At 52.5% G+C, this 22617-nt stretch overlaps 1 protein-coding gene across 7 annotated transcripts in view; it reads right to left on the bottom strand.

Moving 5' to 3' along the window:
- Positions 1 to 31: 31 nt before the first annotated feature.
- Positions 32 to 22617, bottom strand: part of CDHR2 (cadherin related family member 2) — a 59134-nt gene continuing 36548 nt past the window's right edge. For all 7 annotated transcript variants that reach the window (XM_081499147.1, XM_081499146.1, XM_081499148.1 and 4 more), the window contains 26 exons: positions 21695 to 21784; positions 20932 to 21057; positions 20709 to 20855; positions 20551 to 20626; positions 20333 to 20451; positions 19957 to 20190; positions 18921 to 19076; positions 18676 to 18837; positions 18331 to 18392; positions 17825 to 18068; positions 15354 to 15593; positions 13576 to 13645; positions 12839 to 13444; positions 11632 to 11703; positions 11161 to 11210; positions 9469 to 9620; positions 9211 to 9319; positions 9032 to 9120; positions 8505 to 8573; positions 8326 to 8403; positions 8171 to 8231; positions 7959 to 8083; positions 3781 to 3894; positions 3620 to 3700; positions 3342 to 3399; positions 32 to 306 (listed from right to left, as the gene is read on the bottom strand). In XM_081499147.1, the coding sequence (XP_081355273.1) occupies positions 172 to 306; positions 3342 to 3399; positions 3620 to 3700; positions 3781 to 3894; positions 7959 to 8083; positions 8171 to 8231; positions 8326 to 8403; positions 8505 to 8573; positions 9032 to 9120; positions 9211 to 9319; positions 9469 to 9620; positions 11161 to 11210; positions 11632 to 11703; positions 12839 to 13444; positions 13576 to 13645; positions 15354 to 15593; positions 17825 to 18068; positions 18331 to 18392; positions 18676 to 18837; positions 18921 to 19076; positions 19957 to 20190; positions 20333 to 20451; positions 20551 to 20626; positions 20709 to 20855; positions 20932 to 21057; positions 21695 to 21784 (3525 nt within the window). In that variant the 3' untranslated portion in view covers positions 32 to 171. The remainder of the gene's footprint in view (positions 307 to 3341; positions 3400 to 3619; positions 3701 to 3780; positions 3895 to 7958; positions 8084 to 8170; positions 8232 to 8325; positions 8404 to 8504; positions 8574 to 9031; positions 9121 to 9210; positions 9320 to 9468; positions 9621 to 11160; positions 11211 to 11631; positions 11704 to 12838; positions 13445 to 13575; positions 13646 to 15353; positions 15594 to 17824; positions 18069 to 18330; positions 18393 to 18675; positions 18838 to 18920; positions 19077 to 19956; positions 20191 to 20332; positions 20452 to 20550; positions 20627 to 20708; positions 20856 to 20931; positions 21058 to 21694; positions 21785 to 22617) is intronic.

Here is a 22617-nt window from a genome sequence, read left to right as displayed (position 1 = left end):
CCCTTGTCAGCTGTGATTGGCTACAAGCAGATGGGGGTGGAGCAGCTTATCTTATTATGATCAGGGAAGGGTAGATGTAATTTGGGGGTAACAAGGCCTCTTTGGAGGTGGACCAGAAGAGTGGGGGCCCGTGTAGAGCTCTGTGGCCAGGGTCCGATGGCTGTGCCCCCATCACAGGTCTGTGGTGTCCAGGCCAGGGTTGGTGAAGGCCAGCTCCTCCTTCTGCTCTGAGCCCGCCTTCCTCCCGGACAGCTCACTGTTCGAGGGCTCTGGATCTGGCCGCATGGGACCATGCAGGTGCTCCTTCTGTGGAAAGAAGGAGGGAGGGGTCAGGCCAGGGCCAGGATGGAGTGATCTCCCCAGTCCTTAGGAGAATGGATGGGCCTTCAAGCTCACGACCAGATGGCTCCTTGGCTGGGGTCTCAGTTTCCTGACTCTGTCCCAGAGGCGACCGTGACTACTGGTGGTGCAGATGGGTTCAGGTGATGGGGCGGGCCTCAGGGGTCTACTCCAGCCTTTGTCTCGCCCATGGACGTGGCGGCATTTTGGTCTTCTGCCAGGTCCTGAATAATGTCAGGCCCTGTGTCCTGTGCCAGAGAGCCAGTCCAGCCACAATCTTTGCCACCCGTACCTCATGGCATGCATGGTGGGTGCTGGGCACAGCCATCCACGACCTGAGGTACTCACAAGACCCCCTGAGGGAGGGATCATGTCCTCCAGTTTACAGATGAACAAACCGAGGCTTAGAAGGCTCTCTGGCCCAGAAGGGGCAGAGCAAGGTTTGGACCTCTGGTCTTGCTGACTCTAAAGCCTGTCCATGGCTCCACGCTGCCCCTGGTTGAATTTGGCATGTCCTTCTGCCGTCCCAGAGGGATACATCACACCCAGGTCCTGCCTGCCGGCCATCACAGCATACACTCACTCATCTCCTGCCCTCCCTCTCCCCCCTCACCATGTGACATGTCACACTCACACCTTCACAAGAATCCCTCCCGTGGTCTAGCCAGGCTCAGTTACTCCACCATGAAGACACCCATGGGAGCAAAGCCGCAACTACCACCACCACCTCCGCCCTCCCTAGGGCTCACTAAGGGCTTTTTCCAGACTGGGGTTGCTCTGGTCCCTGGTAAACAGTGGAACATCTGAGGGGGTCCCAGGAGGAACTAAACAGTCTGCCATGCTCCCCAGAGCCCACCACACAGACCCCTCATTGGGAACAGCTGGCACAGTGCAGCCCAGGAAACATGGCCTGGCCTGGGAGACAGGACACCTGGGTTCTGGGCTGCCCTGACCTCCAAAGCTTTCTAATCTTGGGCAGTTCAGCACCCCTTCCTGGCCTCAGTTGCTTGAAAAACTCAGACTAGTTGAGCCCTCAGGTCTTTCAGGCCTTCCACACAAACATTTATGGAAGGCTTAGGTGAGTTGGCACCAAGGGGTCTGTGGAAGAAGGCCCCACCTGCATTCCGCACTTGGAGACCTCAAGGCCCACCTTCCGCTGCAGGATCTCGGAAACTGAACCCAATCCCCCTGCCTTCGCAGGATTGGCTCTTTCCCAGCTTGAAGACACTCAGCTCAGCACTCTGGCCCTCCTCCCTGTCCAGACACCCTGGGAGTTCCCTGGCCCTCCCCAACCCACAGGTCCAGCCCCACTGCTGGGGTCTCTGACTCCACTCCCCTCCCCACTCCACTCTCCTCCAGTAGGGTCAACTTTAGCCTCCATTAGGGGCCACCTGCCCAGTCACCGGCTGCAGCCCACAAGACTGTTTCCCTCCACCTAAGTTGGAGTTTTTGCTCCAGACCATCTTGAACCCAGAGATGAGCCATCCATCCAGAGGCCTCCAGCACTGCCTGGCAGCCTGAACCCCCATCCATCACCTTCATCCTTGGGAGCCCATGTGGAGGCCTTCAAGTTACAGCCAGGTCCTTGGGCAGCATTCTGATATTTTAACACCTGTGAGAGGCTTTGGTTGGCCAAATCTTTTCAAGTAAGGGATCCTCAAGGGAAAATAAGTTGTGAAGCATGAGGCTCCCCTGGTGGTCCAGTGATTAAGAATCTGCCTGCCGATGCAGGGAAATCAGGTTTGATCTCTGCTCCAGGAAAATCCCATATGTCTCAAGGCAACTAAGCCTCTGCACCACAACTACTGAGCCAGTGCTCTGGAACCACAAACTGCAACTGTGGAGTCTGTGTGCTGCAACTACTGAAGCCTGCTTGCCCTAGAGCCTGTGCTCTACAAGAGAAGCTACAACAATGAGAAGCCCATGCACCACAACTAGAGAAAGTCCTCACACAGCAATAAAGACCCAGCACAGCCCGGATTCTTTACCAACTGAGCTATCAGGGAAGCCCCAGCACAGCCAATAACAAATTAATAAATATTTTTTTAAAAGTAAAAGTCCTGAAGCATGAAGGGTGGCTATGGATCCCCAGGAGGGCAGAGCTAGGCTGAAGGTAGGACCCAAAGTAGGGTGGATAAGGTGAATGGCGGGTGGATACCCATCCCTACACACACACACACACACACACACACACACACACAACCATAGACTATCAAATGTCAGTGGGCCTTAGAGCTTCTACTCCAGTGGTGGATTTCAAAGTAGGAAGGAGAGGGTGGATTTCAAAGTGGGAAGGAGAGGATAGTTGCTCCTGGTTCTGGCGCCCCACCCCCCACCCAGCCCTCTAATCTACTTTCCCAGTTGCGTGATTCTCATTCACCTGCACATTAGAATCCCAGGAGCTTTAGCAGCACCTTCCTTCCCAGGCCCACCCCAACTGATCAGAATCTCTGGGCTGTGGCCTGATATACTCACATCTAAAGAGCTCCCCATGTCAGCAGCCCAGGCTATGCAAATGCTTGATCTAACCGAACCAACTAGCGTACTGAACAAACAACAGCGCTGTTGTTCACTCGAGTCTACCTTTGCTCTTCAGTTGGATTATGTTCATCTCCGGATCTCCTCTTCCCACCCCACCAGCTTTTATATAAAGGATATAAAGGGAAGGAACCAGATTTCTGAACACTTGCTTTGTGCCAGATGGTTTTTATACCCACTCTTATTTCATCTTCACAACAGTTTCGAGTAGTTGGTGTTCTGATCCCCATTTATAGATGAGAAAACTGAGAACCAGAGGGAAGAAGTCACCCACCCAGGGTCACAGTGAATGAGTAGAGAAATAAGGCTTGGGTCCCATTCCAAAGCCGTGGGATTTCCCAGGGCTGAGTGCAGAGACACACCCACATCAGCAGCAGGCCCCTCGAGCTCTGTCCTGTACCCCACCTCTTCAGAGAAGAGCCCTAAGTCAGAAGCCCCAGGTACCAACTCATCCCCCATCTTGCCTTGATTTCCTGCCTGCTGTTTTCCAGATCCACAGAATTGTCATCCAGGGAGTTGATGCTGTAGGGGAGATAATGGAGCTCAGATGGTTGGCAGGCCCAGTCCAACCTGTCTCTGACCAACAACTTCCACTACCACTATTACCACCATATCCATCAGCACCATTAGCACCACCATCACCGTCACCACACCATCACCACCACCGTCACTGTCACTATCACCCTTACCAACACCATGACTATTACCACCAACCAGCCTGGCTGTCAGGGGCACTGCTCACCTGATGTGGTCCAAGTCGCTGGCGGAAGATTGGGACTCAAAGCCCAGGTCCTTGGTAGGGAGGTTCAGCATGGGATTGGCCCTGGAGAGAAGGCCCGGTCCAGTAACCATGGGCTTAACCACCTCCTGGGGCCTCTTACCCACCCTTTGATCCCTGCTTACTTCTCAGTGTTGTACACGTTAGTCCCAGGGATGGCAGAGCCTAGGGGCATCACCCCCGCCGCTGTCTTCCGGGCCTCCTTGGCAGCTTTCATAGCCCGAAGCTTCCGCTGGTAGCTATGGGGAACCCGGAAGGGGAGGTCACTACTTTCCCTGTTCACCTACTGTGTGCCCAGTACAGGCCCTGAGAGTGTGATTTCACTGGCTGGTGGAGTGTTAGCTCCATCTTACAGAGGGTAAGAACCACAGAAGGGAAATCATTGCTGAAGACCACACACCTCATCAGTGGCAAAGCCTAGAATCACATCCACATATGGCTACTGCCCTCATATGTATTAGAAAGGAGGAAAGAAGCAGCATTTATTAAATGCATAGCATTTAATTTACTGTCCCCGAGTCAGGCCACTGCCAACCCACTGTCACCCTCAGGCACTGGCAGTAACAATCCTAGGAGGGGTATGTTGGCATAAGTCCTTTTGCAGTTTGCTTTTAGCCCTGCCTTAGAGCCTGGAGACTCTAGGACTGGGCCGCCCCAGGCCAAACAACTAACAGGAAGGGAGCACCCCACCCATCAGCAGAAAACTGGATTAAGGATTTACTGAGCATGGCCCTGCCCAACACAAGAGACCCAATTTTTCCCACAGCCAGTCCCTCCCATCAGAAAGTTTGCACAAGCCTCCTACCTTCTTCCATCAGAGGGCAGACAGAAGAAGCAAGAACTACAGTCCCACAGCCTCCAGAATGAAAACCGTAATCACTGAAGTCTAACCAAAATGATCACATGGATCACAGCCTTGTGTAACTCAGTGAAACTATGAGCCATGCTGTGCAGAGCCACCCAAGATGGACGGGTCATGGTGGAAAGTTCTGATAAAACGTGGCTCACTGGAGAAGGGAATGGCAAACCACTCCAGTATTCTTGCCTTGAGAACCCCATAAACAGTATGAAAAGACAAAAAGATATGAATAACACCGGAAGATGAGCCCCACCAGATTGGTAGTTGTCCAGAAAGCTACCAGGGAAGAGTGGAGAAATAGCTCCAGAAAGAATGAAGAGGCTGGGCCGAAGCACAACTGGCACTTGGCTGTGGGTGTGTCTGGTGGTGAAAGTAAACTCTGATGCTGTAAGGAACAATATTGCACAGGAACCTGGAATGTTAGGTCCATGACCATGGATGTGGTCAAGCAGGAGATGGTAAGAGTGAACATGGACATTTTAGGAATCAGTGAACTAAAATGGATAGGAATGGGCATATTTAAGGGCAAGAATCCCTTAGAAGAAATGTAATAGCCCTCAGTCAACAAAAGAGTTCAAAATGCAGTACTTGCATGAAATCTAAAAAAAAAAAACAACAGAATGATCTCAGTTTGTTTCCAAAGCAAACTATTCAACATCACAATAATCCAAGTCTATACCACAACCACTAATGCCACAGAAGCTGAAGTTGAACAGTTCTATAAAGACCTACAAGACCTTCTAGAACTAACAAAAAAAGGTGTCCCTTTCATCATAGGGGACTGGAATGCAAAGGTATGAAGTCAAGAGATACCTGGAGAAACAAGCAAGTTCGGCCTTGGAATACAAAATGACGCAGAGCAAAGGCCAACAGAGTTTTGCCAAGAGAACACACTGGTCATAGCAAACACCCTTTTCCAACAACCCAAGAGTCATCCAAGAGATGACTCTACACATGGACAGCACCAGATGGTCAATACCAAAATCAGATTGATTATGTTCTTTGCAGCCAAAGATGGAGAAGCTCTCTACAGTCAGCAAAAAGAAGACCTGGAGCTGTGGCTCAGATCATAGGCTCCTTTTTGCAAAATTCAGGATTAAATTGAAGACAGTAGGGAAAACCACTAGACCATTCGGGTATGACCTAAATCAAATCACTTATGATGATACAATGGAGGTGATGAGTAGATTCAAGGGATTACAGCTGGTAGACAGAGTGCCTGAAGAACTATGGATGGAGGTTTGTGACACTGTACAGGAGGCAGTGACCAAAACCATCCCTAAGAAAAAGAAATGCAAGGAGGCAAAGTTGTTGACTGAGGAGGCCTAACAAATAGCTGAGAAAAGAAGAGAAGCTAAAGGCAAAGGAGAAAAGGAAAGATATACCCATCTGAATGCAGAGTTCCAGAGAAAAGCAAGGCGAGATAAGAAAGCCTTCCTAAGTGAACAACACAAAGAAATAGAGGAAAAGAGTAGAATGGGAAAGACTAGAGATCTCTTTAAGAAAATTAGAGATACCAAGGGAAAATTTCATGCAAAGATGGGCACAATAAAGGACAGAAATGTCAAGGGCCTAAAAGAAACAGAAGAGTTTAAGAAGAGGTGGCAAGAATACACAGAACTCTACCAAATGGTCTCAATGACCTGGATAAGCGCGATGATGAGATCACTCACCTAGAGCCAGACATCCTGGAGTGTGATGTCAAGTGGGCCTTAGGAAGCATTACTATGAACAAAGCTAGTGGAGGTAATGGAATTCCAGCTGAGGTATTTCAAATCCTAAAAGATGATGCTGTTCAGGTACTGCACTCAATATGTCAGCAAATTTGGAAAACTCAGCCACAAGTGGCCACAATACTGGAAAAGGTCAGTTTTCATTCCAATTCCAAAGCAAGACAACGGCAAAGAAAGTTCAAACTACTGTACAATTGTGCTCATTTCACATGCTAGCAAGGTAATGCTCAAAATCCTTCAAACTAGGCTTCAAAAGCATATGAACCAAGAACTTCCAAATGTACAAGCTGGTTTTAGAAAAGGCAGAGGAACCAGACACCAAATTGCCAACATCCTTTGGATCATAGAGAAAGCAAGGAAATTCCAGAAAAACATCTACTTCTGCCCCATTGACTAGGCTAAAGCCTTTGACTATGGATCACAACAAACTGTAGAAAATTCTTAAAGAGATGGGAATACCAGACCACCTTACCTGCCTCCTGAGAAACCTATATGCAGGGCAAGAAACAACAGTTAGAACAGTTAGAACAATGGACTGGTTCAAAATTGGGAAAGGAATACATCAAGGCTGTATATTGTCACCCTGCTTATTTAACTTATAAGCAGAGTACATCACGTGAAATGCCAGGCTGGATGACTCACAGCTGGAATCAAGATTGCTGGGAGAAATATCAACAACTTCAGATATGCAGATGATACCACTCTAATGGCAGAAAGTAAAGAGGAACTAAAGAGCCTCTTGATGAAGGTAAAAAGAGGAGAGTGAAAGAAACTGGCTTAAAACTCAATATTCCAAGAATGAAGATCACGGCATCCAGTCCCATCACTTCATGGCAAATAGATGGGGAAAAAGTGGAAACAGTGACAGACTTTATTTTCTTGGGTTCCAAAATCACTGTGGACAGTGACTGCAGCCATGAACTTAAAAGATGCTTGCTCCTTGGAAGGAAAGCTATGACCAATCTAGACAGCATATTAAAAAGCAGACATCACTTTGCCGACAAAAGTCCATGTAGTCAAAGCTATGGTTTTTCTAGTAGTCATGTATGGATGTGAGAGTTGGACCATAAACAAGGCTGAGCACCGAAGAACTGATGCTTTTGAACTGTGATTCTGGGGAAGACTCTTGAGAGTCTTAGAATGCAAAAAGATCAATCAGTCAATCCTAAAGAAAATCAACCCTGAATACTCATTGGAAGGACTGATGTTGGAGCTCCAATACTTTGGTCACCTGATGCAAAGAGCTGACTCATTGGAAAAGACCCTGATGCTGGGAAAGATTGAAGGCAGGAGAAGGAGGCAACAGAGGATGAAATGGTTGGATGGCATCACCGACTCAATGGACATGAGTTTGAACAAACTCTGGGAGATAGTGAAGGACAAGGAAGCCTGGGGCGCCACAGTCCATTGGGTCGCAGAGAGTCAGACATGACTGAGTGACTGAACAACAACAACATATGCCAGATATCTGCTGGTATGAGATGCACATCAGTCCCTGAAATGCTTTGGGGAATCTAGCATCAAACCCATTCTGCAAATGAGGAAACTGAGGCTTGGGGAGGGGAGATGACCTACCCAAGGGGTCATAAGGAGTCACTGGGGATTGAATACAGATGTACCTGACGCCTAAACCCCAGGTCTTTCTACCCCTAGATATCTTGGGTGGTAAGAGAGGAGAAGTTGGAGACACAGAGGGTGATAGGAGCAGCACCTCTTCTGGGTACACACGATGATCGTGCTGAAGATCACAACGGCCAGCAGCAAAGCCACTCCTAGTCCTATGGTCACGTTGCGGAGCGTGTCCGATGACTCTGACTCTTGGCTCTCCTGGGAGCCCTGGATAAGGAGTGTGATGGGAGGAGGCTGTGGGGTCAGTCTCCTGCCTCCCTGCTCCCCCATTACGTCTGTCCCGCCAACACTCACCAGTACCACCAGCCCCAGCTGTAGCAGCTGCGTCAGGGAGTCCTGGTCATTCCGGATCATCCTGGTCACAAAGCCCCGCTCAGGCTCGAGGGACATTGGCATCCCCCAGACTTCTTGCTTACCCTCCTGCCCACCCCAAGGGCAGCCCCACTCACATATTCAGCTGGTCAAGGGTCAAGGCCGACCCATTTGAGAAGACAAAATAGGCATCGAGGTAGGAACGTCCTCGGGCCCTGGAATGGGGCAGAGGTGAAGCCCACAGCCCAGGACCACCCGGCCACACCCCTGCTGCTGATCCTCTCTTCCTCGACTCATCCACTGAGTGGGCACTCACCGAACCGGGGAGTCTATGTCCTGAATGTTCACAATGTAGACAGTAGTCCTGGTTGCCTGAGCAAGAGCCCTGCAAAGGGGGCAGATGTCACGGAGGGCTGGGGTAGGGGCCTTAGCCCAGGCCTGTGGCCAGGGCTCTGCCAGTGAAATTAGGGATTGTGTGAGGGTCACCTCCTCTGGACAGCTCCAATGGCTAAGCAAGTAGCACTCTTGCACAAATTAGACAAGGAAGCCCCTTCCTTTGGGACCAGGTTTACAGTTTAGCAAGCAGAGTGCCCTTGTGCAGTGCCTTTGCAACTGTATGTAGCAGCCCTATTTAGGCCTGTCTCTGCCCAGCCAACCATAGGCTTCTGGGGGCATGCAGAATGGAAGTACAGGTACAAGTATAGGGTCAAAGACAAGGACCAGATCAAATGTGGGTCACGGACAGGGTTGAGAGATATTCCATTCAGATTTCTGTCAGGGACTAGGCTCCCAAGCCCTATTCTTCCCCACAGGCCACCCGCCCCCCTGGTTCCCCAGACCTACGCCTTAATCTCTTCCGTGTTGGCGCCCACCTCCTCCTTGCTCAGTGAGAACTGCAGCCTCACGCGGTAACTCTGGTCCACGGTGAAGAGCTATGGGATGGGGGCATGGGGAAGATGAGACGCAAGGGACCCCGGGGCTGGCAGAGGGCACTGGGAACCAAGTCAGAACCTGACACTCACGTTTAGGGTGATTCTGGCTTCCTGGGCAAGACCCTCAGAAGGCTTGTCTTGGGCCTTGACCGTCACTTGGTAGGTGCCTTGGAGAGTGGAATCAAGGCTTGTCACCAGGCTACGGAAGGTAAGAGGGCACCACTCAGTTCTGAAACCCAAGCTGGAGTCCTCTTGGAACCCCCTTGGACCCCTTCTAGGATGGGGAGCTCACTGCCCTGAGGCCCCGCTTGGCTCCCCCACCCCTGTCCGGGGGCTGCCCGCAGTTACTCAATGTTGCCAGTGAACACGCTGGCCTCTGAGGAAGTGGAGACCCGGAAGAAGCCCTGGAAATTGGTCACGGCCCCGTCCTTAGCGATGAAATCCACTTGGAGGATGGAGAACAGGATGACCCCGTTGTTCCCTGAGTCGTCATCTCTGGCCTGGGAGCAAGAAAGAGTGAACAAACTCTGGCAGCTGGGCCAGGCCAGGCACCCCTCCAGCCCCAGCAGGAATCTGAAGCTAGGGTAGCCTGGGAGCCTGGCCCCGCCGTGACCTCTATTGGCCACTGACCAAATGCTTTAAACAAACAGTGTTTGAACATGTCCCTGCTTCAACTCAACAGGTCACTGCCCAAGTCCCTCCCAGGGGGAAGGTCACCCTGCGAAGGTCTCCCCTCTCACTGCCACACACACACAAGCCTAGGGACACTCAGTTGTCCTGAGCACCTACTGTGTACCAAGCACCTTCCCCCAGACCCCTCCTTTCAGCGCTCGCTAACATGAGTATGAATTCCCCCAGTGGACCATTAAATGAGGCATTTTTATTCACTCTAGTGCCTTTTGGAGAAGAATACAACCAACACACAGAGCTGTGAGGCCACTGATGTCACTGGCCAAAGCTGGTGTTGACGTTTCAAAAGGGAGTTGATTCAAAGAAAATTGTTCAAAGCCAGGGCCACACTCCTGACGTTGGAATGAACGTCTTCAGCCAGGGCTGAAGATTGGAAAATTGACCATTTGAGCCTAGAAAGAACCTAGAGAGGGAGAATTGCATGAGTATGTGTGTGCTAAGTGGCTTCAGTCGTGTCCAACTCTCTGCGATCCCATGGACTGTAGCCCACCAGGCTCCTCTGTCCATGGCATTCTCCAGGCAAGAATACTGGAGTGGGTTGTCATGCCCTCCTCCAGGGGATCTTCCCAACCCAGGGATCAAACCCACATCTTTATGTCTCCTGCATTGGCAGGCGGGTTCTTGACCACTAGCGCCACCTGGGAAGCCCCAGAAAGGGAGAATTACTATTCCCCTCTTATGGGAGGACGCTGGGGTTCTGAGAGAGACCCGTCCCCCCAGGGCACATTCGGCTGTAAGTGGGGAGGGCCAGACCCTTCCATCTCCACACCCATGCCCTTTCCATAACTCAAGGAGGGCCACCCACATATAAAATGCCTGAACCCTAAGGAGTTACTGCCAAGGGCTGACAGCTTCTTGTTTGGAAGGGAAAGTGAGTTCCAAAAAGGCACAGCAGCTCCCCAGCTCAGTTAAAAAGCCTGGCCAGGCCCAGGCCCCAGGGCTGTTGGGGAGGCCTCAGCCCCCACCCACTGTGGGCACAGCCACCACCCTCTAATGAACACATCCACTGCCATAAAAATTGAAAACATTTTTGCAGCTTGCTCTGGAAATTATTTAATATGAGGAACTTGTTTAATTTACAGTTATTGTGATTTCTCTGTAATAGTCCAGAATTCTGAAGAAAAGCACTGCAAGTGGTTTTTAGGGTCATGAATTTTTTATGAATACCACATTTAACAATTAATGGAGTTTAATGATATCAATTAAGCAGGTGGTTCATTTCCATTCAGGAGAGTTAATACATTTTCTTTCTAGTGTTAAAACATTTGGAGGATGGCTGAAAGACCTAAAGGCCTAGGCCCTGTCTCCTGGGGCTAATGTGACTGACAAAGGCTGGAGCCGAGGACTTACCCGGACAGACGCTACCTGCTGGTTGGGCATTACGAGTTCTGGGATAATCACTGCAAGTGTAGACAGGAAGAGGTCAGTGGTCAGGGCCAGTGCCTGCTTGGCCAAGTGCTGACCATAAGCCCAGCCTGGAGCTCATCCTTCCAAACTTGCCCTTAAGCTCTCTACTGCCAGACCCCCATTACAGCTACCCCTGAGCCACTAGTTAGCAGGTCCTCCACCTCCCATTGTGCAGATGGGGAAACTGAGGCCCAGAGAAGGAAGGCTGGGCCCAGGGTCAGATGTGAGCTAGGAGAGAGATAGAGTGAAAACTCAGGTCTCTCTCTTGTTGAATCCCTGAGAGAGAGGTGGGGCTGGACGCCTTCCTCCCTTTCCAGGGGCTCACCTGGAGTCTGAGCAGCATCTGTGGGAGTTGCCCAAAGGTAGTTCTGGCAGAGTACAGTGTGGGTGGGGAGGGAGGGGCTTGCAGCTTACCGAAAGTCTTATCCTCAGGCAGAAAGTAAGGCGCGTTGTCATTCACATCCTCAATGGTGATGGGGAGGCTTCCTAGAGGGAAAAGATTGGCTGGCTTTGGTCTCTAAGCAAAGACTTGACCCACAAAGCCTGGTCCTCAGGCTTGTTCCCAGCAGCCTCCCTCCCATGCATCACCCATGCTCAGTCCCCTCCCCTGCTAACTCAGAATCCTCTGGCCTTTGTAGGAGGGAGCATCCTCCCCAGACCTCAGGAAGGATAAGCAACTTGTCCAAAGTCACACAGTGAGACCACTGGGCCAGGACTGAGCCCAGCCCAGGTATGTCCCACCTGGCCACAACATTATTCTGACCCTGGTTAGCTGTGTAAGCTAGATATTGAACTGCCCACTCTGAACCTCAGTTTCCTCATCTATAAAATTGGCTAGGGATCACCTACCACATGGATTGTGTGGGAGTAAAATGGTGAAATGCTTGCAAGGTGCCTAGCATAGGCTGGGCTGTGGTAAGGATTCAATATACGCTGGCTGTTAATGTGACTGTTATTGCTACTTGGTGTCAGAGGTGGGATCTGAGCACACACCTGGCTCTGAAGCATCTCTTTACACTGCCTCTCAGCATCACAGCATTAAGTGCCAAAGTCCCTTGGACAACAAGGAGATCAAACCAGTCAATCTTAAGGGAAATCAACCCTGAATACTCTTTGGAAGGACTGATGCTGAAGCTGAAGCTCTAGTATTTTGTTCATCTGATGTGAACAGCCAACTCATTAGAAAAGACCCTGATGCTGGGCAAGATTGAAGGCAGGAGGAGAAGAGGGAGTCAGAGGATGAGATGGCTGGATGGCATCACCAACGCAATGGACATGAACTTGGGCAATTTCAGGAGATGGTTAGGGACAGGGAGGCCTGGCGTGCTGCAGTCCATGGGGTCGCAAAGAGTAAGACATGACTGGGCAATGGAACAACAACAGCATGCACTGCACTCAATGCCTTCCACAGATATTCTCATTTACTCTTCACAGCCAGCCTTCTACCCAACTCCACTTGACCGATGGGGTAACTAAAGCTCAGGGCAGTGTCGTGACTTTCCCAGGGGCACAGCTGATAGGGGCTGGAGCCAGGATTTGAACCCAGACCTTACAAATTCCAGTTCTTTCCCACAGCCCCTATGTTACAGCCTGCTGAATCCTGCAGGCCAGGCTGCCTCACCATTGTCACTGTAGGCCTGGAAGCGGGGGTCTGTTGTGAGGTCATAGGCCCGCACGACCAGCGTGACCAAGTCACAGGTCTCATAGTTGATGGCCTCGCTCTGGTTGATGAACACCGAGCCATTGGCCAGCACAGAGAACCAGCCGTGGCACAGGCTGCCCACGTCAACTCCAGCCTTGGTGCAGATGACATTCACAAGCTGTACCTCCACCTGCGACATGGTATCCCTGTCCTGGGCCACCACGTTGACCAATATGCCGTGCTGTGAGCCATTCTCGGCCACCCGGATGCCCTGGAGTGAGGCCGAGTCCAGGGTGGGTGGCACATCATTCACGTCCTCCACAGTCACAAGGACTTCTGCTGTAGCCTCACGCCCCTGGGCATCCATGTTCTCCGCACTCACGATCAGACTGAAGGAGGGCTGTGTCTCGTAGTCCAGGCTCACATCTGAGGGCAGTGAGAGGCGGCCCGCTGCCTGCCCAGACCCCAGCACCGAGCCTCGGACCATGAAGTTGTTGGCGCCACTCCCTGACAGGCTGAAGCTGATGCGGTTGTTGACTTCCGTCTGGTCTGCATCCCAGGCCTCCACCATGCCCACCTGCACTCCTGTGGACAAGGGGCAGAGTGCAGAGAGACCCCTGGCCTGGCGGCCACCGGAGCATCCTCCGTCCTCACCCCTCTCTTGGGGGCCTCAGGTCTGCCCTTGACTTACCCAGGGAGCCCCAGGGAGGACTTACCTGGGTCTCTCTCCCTCACTGAGAAGGAATATCTGGACTGGTTGAAGATGGGCAGATTATCATTGATGTCCTGCAGACAGAGGCAGTTCTGAGCCCAGGGAACTCAGGCCCCCAGGTTGGGCCTCCCCAGACACAGCCTGAGAAGCCAATATTTCCCCTGACCTGCGGTCCATTCTCTCTGTTCATCTCCTCAGACGGCGCTGCCCACTTCAGAGATGATGAAACAGACTTCCGGAGGACAGAACCAGCCCAGACCCCACCCCCTGGGGCTCCGAGGTCCGTGGCGGGCCCTCTGAAGCTGGGTGCACACTTTGCTTCCCTGTCCACCACTCAGAGCTGTCTTAGACCCTGCTCTCCAGAAGGATGGTTCTACATCCCCACCTGGGTCCCCGCCTGGCCCAGCTTGACTCCCCATCTCTCGGATTTACTGTGTTGGTCCCAATACCACAACGATCCCACAAATACCCAAGTTTTTCCTGGTCCCCTCCTTTCTCCTATCCCTCCTACCCTTGGTCAACCCCACAGCACTCGCTCTGAGCTCAGGTGGGGAGGCGCTGGGTTCATATGCCAGGGCTTCACCTGGTCCTGCCCTCGGATGCCCGCTGGGTTCTGTTCTCATCTTCCCTCTCCAGTGACCTCTCTGGTCACCCACGCAGAGGGCTGCCCCTGTGTCACAGCATCAGGCCACCTCCGCCTGCACCTCCTCCCCTGATGCTGGTGCATGCTGAGTGCTCTTGGCTCTCCTGGTCCTTCCCCAGGGCGGCCCATGGACTTCTGCTTTCGGCTTTTTCTAAATAACGGTAGGATGGACATCTTTGAAAACCAGAGCCCTCTCCTTCTTAACCAGATGGAATTTCTGATGGAGATTTCTCAGAGATGGCATCACTGCCCCATGCCCAGAGCCAGCTGCCTTCTCAAGGTCGTCCTCACAGGAGGAGCTACGAGCACAGCTCCAAGTTCAACCCGGCTCCACCTCTTCCTCATGTGTGACTCTGACCTCTCTGGGCCTCAGTGTCTTCATCTGCAGATTGGGGTCGTCATCCCTACTCACAGGACTCATGGGTGTGAAAGAACCCTGATGGCTCAAGAAAGGCTGTTTTGCTTTTTTTCGTTCTTTGTGTCCTATTCTCCTCCACCCCCAAAGACAGCTGGTAAGTCCTCACCTGGCTTCTGTTTCTCTGTTTTCCCTGCTGTCTCATTCTGATCCTTGTAGGAAAGTGTCACATCCCAACCCAGTGGGAAACAGGGCTGCTACATACAGTGGCACAGGCTGTGCACTGCATAACCCAAGGGGGCGCCAACCACATCATGGACATAAGGTGCTTGTGACCAGGCAGCAGCCTTAGAACCAGACAGACTGGATTCAAAGCCCCATTCTATGACCCAAGCAAGCTACTGAACCTCTGTGCACCTTAGTTTTTTGATCAGTATGATGGAGCTAACCCCCCCTCCCTCGCAGGGCCAGGTGTGCACTGAGTGTTTTCTCCAGGCCAGGCATTCTTTGCAACACTTTCCATTTATTAACTCATATTATTTTCACCCCCATTTTATAGATGAGGAACTTGAGGACACAGGGAGGCTGACTGATTGCCTAAGGTTACACAACCAGTGAGCCAGGACTCTAACCCATCAGCTTGGCTCCAGAACTCTTTTAGCCACCATATTGCAAGAGCAGAAATGCGATTTGAGTGGGAAGGAGGGAGAACGGGTCATTTTCTCGGGAGCCTCCCAATACGGGGTTCATCCCAAACCCCGTCTCTGGCTGAGCCAGGCCTTACCTCCACGGTGATGGTGACACTGACAGTGGTCCAGAGGGCAGGTTCGCCAGAGTCAGACACATTCACGGTCAGCATGATGCGGCCGCCCAGGGCAAGATCGATGGCCTCTCGGTCCAAGGGCTCCAGGTTTCTGAGGATGCCTTTGTCGGGGTCCACTGAGAAGTTGTGGCTATAGGGGCTGGGCAGGAGGCTGAAGTGCAGCAAGCTGTTGTTGGTATCTGGCTGGTCATCATCGTGAGCCTGGGCAGGTGAGCAGGGTTGGGATGCCCACCATCAGGTGTTTGCCCACCCATGGGCCTCCCCCTCCTAAAATCAGAGGGCTGCTCCCCAATCCCCAGCCTCCATCTCCCAGCTAAGAGGACAGGGCCAACAAGAGCTTGCAAGAGCTTCTGAGGTCTTAAACACTGAGGTCATTCCTTCATCCCACACATGTTTACCTACCATGTGCCCAGCCCTGTTCCAGGTACTAGGACTAGAGCTGTGGTCAAGACAGTTCCCATATGGAGCTGATATTCTAGCGAGGTGAGAGGTGTGGGGGCAATATATTACAGACAGTCAAAAGTAAAAATAAACCAACAGAAATACGTAGGGGAATTCCCTGGTGGCCTGGTGGTTATGATTCTGGACTTTGCCTCCTGGAGCCCAGATTCAGTCCCTGACTGGGGGGGTGGGAACCGAGATCCCACAAGCCACGTGGTGCAGCCAAAAAAAGTAAGTGTGAAGTCCAACAAGATTCTGATTCATCATGACTACTTCAGTGCTTTATTTTTTTTTTTAAGTAGCTGAAATTCTTCACCCAATCTGTGTGTGTGTGTATTCCTGTCCTGCCAGGGTCCTGAGCACACACTTGGTGTGCCTTTAGGGTGACTGGGCACAGAGAGCACAAGAGGCTTCCCTGCCATCAGGGCTTTGTGCACATACACGAATGCCCTCTACACCTTGTCTGCTTGACTCCAGGTCAGGTTGGTCCCTCCACTGGGCTTCCACCACCCCTGTGCCACCTTCCATACAGCACAAGTGACACCCTTGCGTGATGGTCTGCCACCCTCCCTGGAAGCAGGAATTATGGTGAGTTCATCTCGGAGGACCCAGAGCTCAGCAAAGGGCCTGTTGCATGTAAGTGCTCAGCAAATGCGGCTTTGAATCTAGAGCTGAGCTAGTCTGACTTGGACTTAATTCTTTCGTCTCCTCCCTGCATACTGCCACCTTCAGCTCTTTTTGTTTCAGATCTGTCGGGATCGTGTTTATGAATTGAAACACTCTGGTTGTTCATCCCTCAGCACTCTGAACTCAGGCTGACTGATTCACCAAGCACTTCTCAGGGCTGAAACCGGGCACCGTGGTTCCAGCAGCAGATCTGAGATGCTCCTGCCCCAGAGAGCTCTCAGACCAGGGTGAGAAGCATTGAGGTGCATGGAGAAAGACCCAGGTTTCAGCACTGCCACTGACTGGTTGTACAACCACAGAAAAGTCACTTTTCAGCACTGCCACTGATGGTTGTACAACCACAGAAAAGTCACTTTTCAGCACTGCCACTGATGGTTGTACAACCACAGAAAAGTCACTTAACCTCTTTAAGCCCATTTTCTCCTTCTGTGAAATGGGGACCATTAGAGCAACTACTTTACAAGGTTATCAAGAGATCAGGAAACCACAAGCCCCAGGAAGATGGGAGGGCCCCGTGGCTACATGATTGTCATTCTGAAGACTGTTTCCTGCTTCTAGCAACACCTTCTTATAGATGATTCAGTGCAGAAGCTTCTCCCCAGCATTCCTCTGGAGCCAACACTTGGTTCTTATCTTCTAGTCTCTGAGAACCTGGCCACTGGTCTCATTTCCATTTTTGCTCTGACCATTATGAAGCTCAGAACTGAGTTTTCAGCCCTCTCCTAGCAATTGTATGGCTTCAAGTTTAACCCTACCTTTGTGCTTACACTGCCTGGTAGCTCAGATGGTAAAGAATCTCCCTGTGATGCAGGAGACCTGGGTTCAATCCCTGGGTCAAGAAGATCCCATGGAGAAGGGAATGGCAACCCACTCCAGTATTCTTTCCTGGAGAATTCCATGGATAGAGGAGCCTGGCGGGCTACAGTCCATGGAGTCACATAGAGTTAGACATGATTTGTGTTTATTTTCTCTTTTTCTTCATTTCTTTTATTATATTTTTAAATCTAAGCCACCCAAATCCTTTTAGGAATGAGGCCAGGGCCTGCATTTTAAAGAGCAGTGTGGTTTTTGAGGGCTCGCTCTGTGCTAGGCAGCACTTTATATCCTTTATGACGCTGGAAATAAGTTCTATGATTGACCTCATTTTCCAAAGAAGAAATGGAGGCCCAGAGAGACTGAGTGATTTTCTCAAGGCCACACAGCAGAGCCCAGATTCCAGCACAGGGCCAGCATGACCACAGAGCCAGGCTTGGTGCCCTGGGCCTGTTCCCTCCACCCCCCACCAGTTTCAGGCTGGCTCGCACCTGTATGGTCACAGAGACATTTCCCTCCTCCTCCTGGACAAAGATGTTGTAGGAGCCACTGACCACGGGACTTTTATCATTGATGTCTAGCACGTGGATCTGTAGCATGGTCGAGGACGACAGGTTCCCGCCGTCCACGGCCTGCAGCGTGAGGTAGTACACGGCCTGCTTCTCCCGGTCCAGCAGCTCACTGTTTCTCACTGTCACCTTCCCTGAGTCTGGATCCACTGCAAAGATGTCTGCCCTGCAGCCAGATGGAGTGAAAAAACATACAGGATGCCCCCTTCAATTTGAATTTCAGATAAACAATGAAAAGTATTTTAGGACGTCCTGTGGAATATTTGCAACCTACTTATACAACAAAAAAAATGAATAATTTATTTATCTAAAATTGAAATGTTACTGGGTACCCTGTATTTTATCTGGCTCCTCTAGCCCCACTGTGAGGCAGAGAGGCGGACCTGGGTCCCCCTTACCACCTGTCTTGCTCCCATCAGAGACCTTACCCGTTCCCTGGAAGCAGGCTGTAGGTGACGTGGCCCCCGTCACCTGTGTCGGGATCGGAGGCCTGTGAGGCAGAGAGACGGGTAATGGGACACTGAGCAGAAGCCACACCCTCACTGCCGACCGTGCAATTGATGAGAACAGGGCAGTCTTGCTTCCTGAGCCAAAGGGAGAATCCCCTGACACACTCAGACTGACACGCTCACCCTCGCACACTCACATGTACATGCAAGCTTGCTGGGTCCTGATAACCCCAGATGATGCAGAAACTCTGGCAGGGACAGCCCCAGGCCTGCCCATCTCCACATCTCTCCCAGCCTAGTCTACCCCTGTCTCCTGGCACTCACGTGGATGCTGTTGGTGACCACGTAGCCGACAGCACTGTGCTCAAAGACGCTGAGGTTGTACATGCTTTGGGGGAATGTGGGCCTATGGTCATTGATGTCTCGAAGGTGGATGGTCACCGAGGCAACAGAGGAGTTCCCACTGACAGAGTCAGTGGCTGTGACCTGAGGACAGAGGAAGCGGCAGCGGCATGGGGCTGGGAGGGCCCCATGGCTGGCTCTCCCTGGCGCCGCCGAGCACCCCTCACCTGCACCAGCATCACTGACTGCCTCTCGTAGTCCACCAGCGACGGCTCCCTCACCAGCACCTGCACGTCCACTGAGCCCACGGCCCGCTGCGGGGAGACGCTGAAGGCTGCAACATCCGGGCCCCCCAAGGTCAGCAGGAAGGTGCCGTTGTTGCCCTGTAGAGGTGGGCGGTGAGTAGGGACCCCACTCCTGCAGGGTACCCACCTGAGTCTTTCTCCCAATCCCTGGCCACAGGCCCCGGGAGGGTGGACTGGTCACTAGTTCCTGTAGATGTGGGCTCATCAGAAGAAGATTTCCCTGAGGCACTGTGGAACCCAGCCTGGGCTGCAGAGCCTGGACACACACCGCTCACTCTCTCTGAGTCTTCCGTACCAGCCACCCTCCACCATGCACTCCAACACCAAACACCATCAGTGCCCAACATCGGCCCATTACCCACATGCCCCTTCTACTCCATACCCTCTCCACTTAATGCCGACCATAAACTCCACACACCACCCAACCACCACCACCACCCAAAATCATCCTCCACTCAACATTTTGTATCAACTCATTGTCACTACCACTGTAGTTATTCAGCATTCAGTACTACCCAAATCATCCACCACTCAATCCCGACCTCTCCCCAGAATACCTTCCAATTTGACACGCATTTAGAAGCGTCTGTGCTCAACACTTCCCACATCCCCCAATATTCAGTACTAGCTCTCCTCAACTTCACCATCTCCCCATCACTCTAAACCTCTACTCAACACCACTGAAAGTGACATTCCACTGGACATTACCCAGCATCTTGCCTTTCTATTCCCCACCACTGAGCTCCGCCCTGAACACAAGACCAGCTCAGCATCACTCAGCAGTTCCAAATGTCCCTCAAACTCTGATTGTCACCAGCACTCACGGTCGGCACCACTGTCGCCCACTGCGACATTGCATACCATGGTCCATGCTCTGCCGGTCACTCGCCACCACCCCTCCCCAGCGATCCCCCATCATCACTTCCGCCCACCCTGCCTAAGGTCTGGGTGCGCCTGCCTTGTCTGGGTCGTAGACCACCATGGTGAGGTCCTCGATGGGGATGCGCGTGGAGGCGTGCTCATCCACGTAGCCAGTGAAGTTGACTTGAGTCTCGTCGAGAGTGAAGGCGCAGGCTTGGAGGCTGCAGTTGTAAAACTCAGGTACGTGGTCATTGACGTCTGTCACTCTCAGCGTGACCCATATGCTGGCCTTGGCCTCCTGCCCGTGGATGTTGGGGTGTGTCTCGGTGGCCTGAGAGCAGAGTTGAAGCCGGAAGGCAGAGGTCAGAGAACCAACACCATGAGAGAGCTGAGATCAAAGGTCAAAGTGGGGGTGCAGAGAGTGGGGGTGCAGAGAGAGGAGGTGCAAAGGGGGCAGTGACCCCCTCACTCACCGTGACCTGTACTTGCACTTCCTCATCCTCTTCCAGCAGTTGCTCTCTGTCCAGGGGACTGTTGACCGTGATCACCCCATCTTGCTTGCCAATATCAAACCAGCCAGGCCTTGTGGAATCTGGGAAGAGGCAGCAGGAGCAGCTCCTTCCGGTGGCTCTGAGGGAGCCCCCACCCCTTCCCTTGCCCCAGCCCCAGCCTGGGGACACCCCGTTCTCACTGGAGATGCTGTAGATCACAGGGTCATTGATGCCTCTGTCGCCATCCATGGCCTCCACCTTCAGCACCGAGGTTCCCTGCAGGGAGGCACAGTCAATAGCCAGACCCTTTCCCTACCTCTTGGTTCCCCCCAGTCCCTCCCCCAGGTGCCCAGAATACCTGGGGTGTATCCTCAGCCACAGAGGCTGAGTAAAACTCCCTAACAAACTGGGGGTCCAGGTCTGGCTTGTCGATTACAGAGATGGACACAAAGACAGACGAGGAGCACAGGACGACGGTGTGGTTGTCGTACAGGCCGCCCGAGTCCTGCCGGGAGACGGGTCTCCATGAATCTGGGTCTCGGATCCCCATGCCCCCAGCCCCCACCAGCGCCCCCACTCACACAGGCCTTCAGCTCCAGCTGATAGAAGGAGCTCTTGCTGTTGTAGTCGAGGCTGCCATTGAGGATGATGGAGCCATTGGGTAGGATCCTGAAGAGGTACTCACTGCCCTCCGTGGCAGGAATGACCTGAGGCAGAGCACAGTCAGGCCAGGCTGCCCCAGGATGGCTCTGCCCCTAGGACCTGCTCTCAGAGGCCTGGGGTTGAATCCTGGCTCTGCTCTTGACCTCATTAGGTCACATAACCTCTCTGATTCTCAGTTTCTGCCTCTGGGAAATGGGCGAGATACTGCCTCAGCAGGAGGAAGTGGGGTCAAGTGAACTAAGCAGGTGCCAGCCACGTAGTGGGCGCTCACTGATGGGGGCCATGGCTAGCAAACGTGTCTTCGTGAGAGCTAGGGTCACACCCCCTATTGTCTGTGTGGCCTTGGACAAGACCCTTGACCTCTCTGAGCCTTGATTTTTTTCTTCTCTGAAGCCAGGAGTGCTTCAGCCACTATCTGCTATAATTCTAACACAGCAAAGACCCAGACAGCACTCCAGGTGAGAGGATGGGGAGAAGGGTCTGGTCTGCAGCAGGTACCCTCCTTAGGCGGCTGGGCCAAATGGGGCCAGAGAGGGCCGGAGGATGGTGTGGGGACCAGGGCTGGGCCATGGCAGAGCCCCTGGTCTGCAAGGTCCCTGCAGGTTGTGTGGGAGATGCTGCCCCCTGGTGGCCACGAGGAGCAGCAGCGCCCACACTCCCACGTGGGCCACACACACTCACCCTTTCTATGGAGTATACCACGGCGCCCCCCGAGCCTGTGTCTTTGTCTGTGGCCTGCACAGATAACACCAGGGAGCCCACCGGCAGGGTCTGTAACAAAAGGTTTCATCAACTTTGAGTTCCAATCCATTTTCTTCATGCCCAAGCACATGCCCCCAGCTGGAGTTCCAGGGCCCACAGCCCTACCACGGGGATAGTGACAGACCTTGCAGAACCTGAAGCCCAGTGTTCCATAGATGGCCCCCTTTCCTTCCCCTGGGCTAGGCCTCTGGGGGCATCTGGACATGGGCAGGGAGCAGAGTTCCCCCTTCTCCTCTCCCCATGCAGCCCCCTTGCCGCATGAACTGGCTTCTGATTTGCTGAGCCCCTCAGGGCCAGTATAAATGATCATTCCAGAACTCAGGTTTTTCCACTCCTCTGCTTAAACTTCCCTGTGGGTTCTCTGTAGCCTCCAGCCCAGGTTGTAGACAGTACTCTGCAGAGCTGAAAGTTTCTTTCAGATGCCTTTGCCCCAGGACCTGTCCACAGTCTCACTAATTCCACAAGGTAGCCAGAGAGATCTCTGAAAATCCTGAACCAGACCACATCACTTTCATGCTCAAAACCCACCAGTGGTTTCCCCATTCCACTCAGAATGTAGTCCAGACTGCCTCCCTGGCCCTCTGGGGTCAGGCCCACCTCTCTGACCTCACCTGTTCCACAGCAGCTTTCTAGCTATGCCTACAACACTCCAGGCTGATTCACACCTCAGAGCAGTTGCTATTCCCTGCCTGGAAAATCCTTTTCCTGGAGCAGCCCAGGCAGGCTCCTTGACATTTAGTTCTGCTCAGATGTCACCCACCCAGAGAAGATTTTCCTGACTGGCTCAACCTAAAAGCAGCCCCTTATGTTCTTCATTGAGCACAACACCCTCTGAAATAATC

This window comes from Giraffa tippelskirchi, chromosome 6 (genome assembly GCF_054371585.1).
Source record: "Giraffa tippelskirchi isolate mGirTip1 chromosome 6, T2T-mGirTip1v1.2.pri, whole genome shotgun sequence".
Classification (NCBI taxonomy): Eukaryota; Metazoa; Chordata; class Mammalia; order Artiodactyla; family Giraffidae; genus Giraffa; species Giraffa tippelskirchi.
This window is presented reverse-complemented; position numbering and strand designations above follow the sequence as displayed.